This window comes from Sinocyclocheilus anshuiensis, unplaced genomic scaffold (genome assembly GCF_001515605.1).
Source record: "Sinocyclocheilus anshuiensis isolate Anshui unplaced genomic scaffold, SAMN03320099.WGS_v1.1 scaffold1469, whole genome shotgun sequence".
NCBI lineage: Eukaryota > Metazoa > Chordata > Actinopteri > Cypriniformes > Cyprinidae > Sinocyclocheilus > Sinocyclocheilus anshuiensis.
In genome coordinates, this window is record NW_015549669.1 from 464,702 (window position 1) to 469,286 (window position 4,585).

At 37.3% G+C, this 4,585-nt stretch overlaps 1 protein-coding gene across 1 annotated transcript in view; it reads left to right on the forward strand.

Annotated features, from left to right (window-relative positions):
* LOC107660312 (glutamate receptor ionotropic, kainate 3-like) overlaps positions 1 to 4,585 on the forward strand; it is a 148,162-nt gene that overhangs the window by 89,909 nt on the left and 53,668 nt on the right. Inside the window, exons 6-7 of the mRNA XM_016449590.1 lie at positions 272 to 325; positions 4,041 to 4,211. Coding sequence (XP_016305076.1) covers positions 272 to 325; positions 4,041 to 4,211 — 225 coding nt within the window. The remainder of the gene's footprint in view (positions 1 to 271; positions 326 to 4,040; positions 4,212 to 4,585) is intronic.

A 4,585-nucleotide genomic window follows, 5' to 3' on the forward strand; every position in this document is an offset into this window, starting at 1 on the left:
GGGGGGGAACTATCCCATTCAGGGTCCTTATCGTGATTAGAAGCTAGCTGCACTAGCTGTTGTGCTATATGATACAAGAAAATCAGAGGGAGACGTTGATAGATCAACAGAGCTGACTAGTTCCTCATAGTTCCGCTATTTTGATTCAATCTCATTTGTTTTGCATTGTTTGTGTTGGATGCCACAATGATTGCAAATTACTCTGACATGACATAGTGACCTTATTTTGTCTACCCCCCTCCCCTTCCTCTTCCTCTTCCTCTTCCTCCAGGCCCAGATGATGGGGATGATGACAGAGTACTATCACTACATCTTCACCACTCTGGTAATGCACCGCAGTACTAACAACAAACTGAATGTCATTTGTTCTTGTGCTGCTCCCACTTTATTTTTTGATGAATGGCTTTTAATTGCAGATGAGCTTTGGATCCAGTCTGCAATATCAATTTCACTTGACAAAACAGCCTTAATGGAGTTTCCGCCACCCCAGTGTAAACATTAGCCCTTCCCTCAAGCTCAAATCAACAAAACGTCTTTGAAAGCCTTTACAAAGGCAACAAAGTGATTGACTTGTGTTCCACCTCTGGATTTTGAAGCTCAGAAGTCTAAATTGCAAATCACTGTTTTTGCAGATTTCCTCACTGTTGCAAACACTATTTCTCTTGAACAAATGTTGGTGTTGTTTCTAAATCAAGTGAGCTGCTTCACTTTCTACTACAAAGGCCTCATATAAGACATATTCAGTATGCTTATTCATTATTTATAGTATTCATATTTTGAATGAGCTTTCATTTTTGTATTTTCAATTTCAATTTTAGTTAAAGTTTTCTTGTTGTTTAATATTTCTATGTATCTTCAATTTTTATTTAATGTATTTAATTTTATTATTTAAACTTGAACTTCACTTGGTTTTTGGAACAGAGTTTGAGTGGCCTTTTAATGCACCTTATGTGTCAAGCAGCTGAGTTATGAGTGAGGTTTACTGGTCCTTGCTAAAGGCTTGATTACTACCCAACACACTGAAAACTAATCAGCTGTGTTTTTCATTAGATTATTACATTTTTTAGCACATGTAAATGTATCTATGATATTTTCACACATTTATCGTTCATCATGATAGATCGCCCATAGCAGTCACCCCGAGGAGAAACTCAAGTTGGATTTCACTGGAAGACAATGCAAACGAATATACTCCATACTGTTGAACTGAGCGCACAATCTGATATACAGTATGAGTATATTCTCATATTGTCTGGTATTTGTGCGTAAAATGTGGTTCTAGAATGTGCATGTATTTACGATTGCGCAGAAACTAAACGTACAGCAAACATCTATATTTTTTTTATTTCTAAAGCTGTGGATTTGTCAAAAAATGAAGGCAGTTTAGGTAAAACTAGTAGCAGAAAATTGTTTGCAAATTGTTTGTTTTGATAATAACTTGCATATTAATTAAGTGTTTGACAACAGTGCTGTAGCAGAAATTGCCATTTAAATGTAAATTTGGTCAGTCCAAAACACCTCCTTCGTTAGGATTTGCACGCTCTCTAAACAGAATGGAATTTTCCAGTAGGTGGCGGCAAGTGTCATTATGCGTGAGTCATGAATTGTTTATTCAACAGATTCATTCAAATATGCAGATTAATTCAGGAGCGAAACACTTATGCCATGTTGCAGTGCAATGCTGTGTCTTTGTTTGGAACTATTTTCAATGGCAGAGCAAAACTTGACAAACTGGCAATATTGCTTCTGAATCTCTGGCGTAAGAAAGTAGTTCCACAATCCACACATGACGGATTACATTTTATAGATTGAATTGTATAACCGCAATATCACTCTACAGCAATGAAACGCTCTTTGCCAGTGTGATGTTAGGTCTGGATTTGAACCCAAGAGTCTTCCGTGGGTAAAAAAACACTTTCCTATGTAAATAAAAAGTAATTTTATTATTTTATAATTTCTGACAATTTTATTAATTCTGAGATGTACCTAGTAAAGCATGAATAGTCGACAGTGATGTGTTTGAGATAACAGCTCATAACTGTCCTCAGAACAGGCTATCATAATTCCTGCGTCCTCATTTCTAAAAGGTCTTAAAGGCCTAATTCATCTATAAAGGCACAGTAGTAATTTTTGTGTACTTATTCTCAGATTTGTGTAAAACAAACTAGCAGTAGTAAGTTATTCATTTTTATTACTACAACAGTATCTTAATCAGATGTGATTTGCAATCCAATATTCCAGCAACCAGCAATTATTTTGCCACACTGAAAGCAAAAATGCTGCCTGTTGCAAAAATGTTTTCTTTGTTTGCATACCCTTATGCCCTCGCAACACACTGAACAGCTGAAGAGCATAAAAGTCTCAAGTTATATTTCAAAACCTTATTTTTTATTAGCCTTCTTGAGGGATTTCCCTTGTATTATCAGATATTTCTCAAATACCACAATCAATATCACCTCATCTGTCTTTGATGTGTAATATACAACATCCATCGTATATTAAACGATTGTTGTTCGCCCACACCCATTCTGCAGCTCCCCAACCAATGGATTTTTGGTGTTGGCGAACAACGATGTTGTCACGATACACTGCTGGAAGGAACGATGGGGACGTGGATAACATAAACGGTATTTAATAAGAGAATCACAGGGGTAAATCCACAACAGGAACAGGGGTAAACACACGTAATCCAACAAGTAGACCCGACAAGCACAGACTGGGGCTAAATACACAGGATAACGAGACACACCTGACATCAATGAACAATCAACGTGAGGGAGAAACTGGGTCACAGGGAGCACAGGTCTGACATATGTTGGATTTATGTGACATAATTTTGCTAAGACCTCCTCATGTAAGACATAATAAAATGAACAATGTGCTATTTTCGTAATGATATATATACAGTATATATATATATATATATATATATATAAGCTTTAAATAGGATTATCCAACTAGAAATCCACTAAATTCGAAGCATGTGGGCATCAAAGCCACATTGATACAGTAAAACATTAAGATGGAAAGAAGCCATAAAACAGACTTCCATCGTAACATCTACATTTAACAAGAAATAATTTGTTGAATAGTTCAAAATGTGCTGTTTCTTGGGGCAAGCCATTTTCTGCATGTGTTTTTCATGCTTCTCTCTGAACAGTTCCAACCCCACAGGGTGTTAATGAAATATTCTATTATGTTCTACCACATTTCTTCACCGCCCCCACCTTCCCAACATGTTTGGCAATATGTAGGATGGTACAAGAAACAGAACGACTGTTCTCAGAATAACACTCCAGACAATAGCATGCGTAGTGTGGGTGTGTGTTGGTATTGTTCTAGAGCGTTAATTAGCCTTAGCACATTACGGGAAGTTCTTTCAGTGAACATGGTCTTGCTCATTTTGCCATTCATTCTCAGAGTTAGAGAACTGTGTTAGGTGGCTGTACCTTTTGCTTTGACCTCGTAAGACGAAAAGATCTTGATTAATTAACACTTAATCGTAATGCTATTTTCCACCCCAGCAATTTCATTTTCAGAGTATTTCCTCCCACATCACTGCATTGAGAATATGAAATTTGGATCCTTTTTTGAAGAATCCACACTGTTAAAATCATTGAATGCCCAGAAATAGTGATACATTTTAGTGTCAGATCGGCATTCAGAGCGGTGTGAAGTCTTTACGGTTAAATTGGCTGGATGGGAGCAATGAAGACCGGATTACAGAGGAAATAACTGTTTCAATCAGCTATTGTGCGAATGACTCCTGGCTCACTGTCTATGATATCATACATGCTGGCACAGAGGTGTACGACCTACTATGCTTCATCTGGCTGTACCCAGGCGGCCTGGAAAGCACGGTATTATCCTTAATCTCTTTTATTTTTGCTCTGTCTATCTTCTTTTTACTATCTTCTTTTTTTTCTCCTGCTTTTATTAGGGGACAAAGAGACAAGAAGCCACTCACCCAGCAACAATGAAGCTCAATTCAGGCCGGTTAAATGAGATCTTTTCTCTCTCTTTCTCTATCTTTCCTCTAGGATCTCATGGCCATAAACCTGGAGCCGTACCGCTTCTGTGGTGTCAATATGACTGGCTTCCGCATCCTAAATGTGGACAATCCTCAGGTTGCCTCCATTGTGGAGAAGTGGTCCCTTGAGAGGCAGATTCCCCCAAAACCAGACTCCGGTCTCCTGGAAGGGATCATGACGGTATGCTTCCATTTTCTCTCTGAATGTCACCACCAGCTAATCCAAAAAAAAAAGAAATGCCACATTAAACAATGGCACAAAAGCTTTGAATAGGTTCCACTTGTATCCAATCTAATCCATAGCCATACTTATTCAGCTAATCCATACTCTTAAAAAAAATAAACTTTAAGGGTTATATATATAACCTTTAAAGAGCTATCTTTTTCTTGATATATTCCAAGACTGTGAACAGTTTCAGATGGATTTGGTCTATGTAATAATAATAATAACATGGTCAGGAGAAAAAATGTGGTACTCAAATACAGTATCTACATTTATTTGCTATGTAATATAATCCTTTAGACTCAGCAGTTCAGATTTAATAATCCCAAATG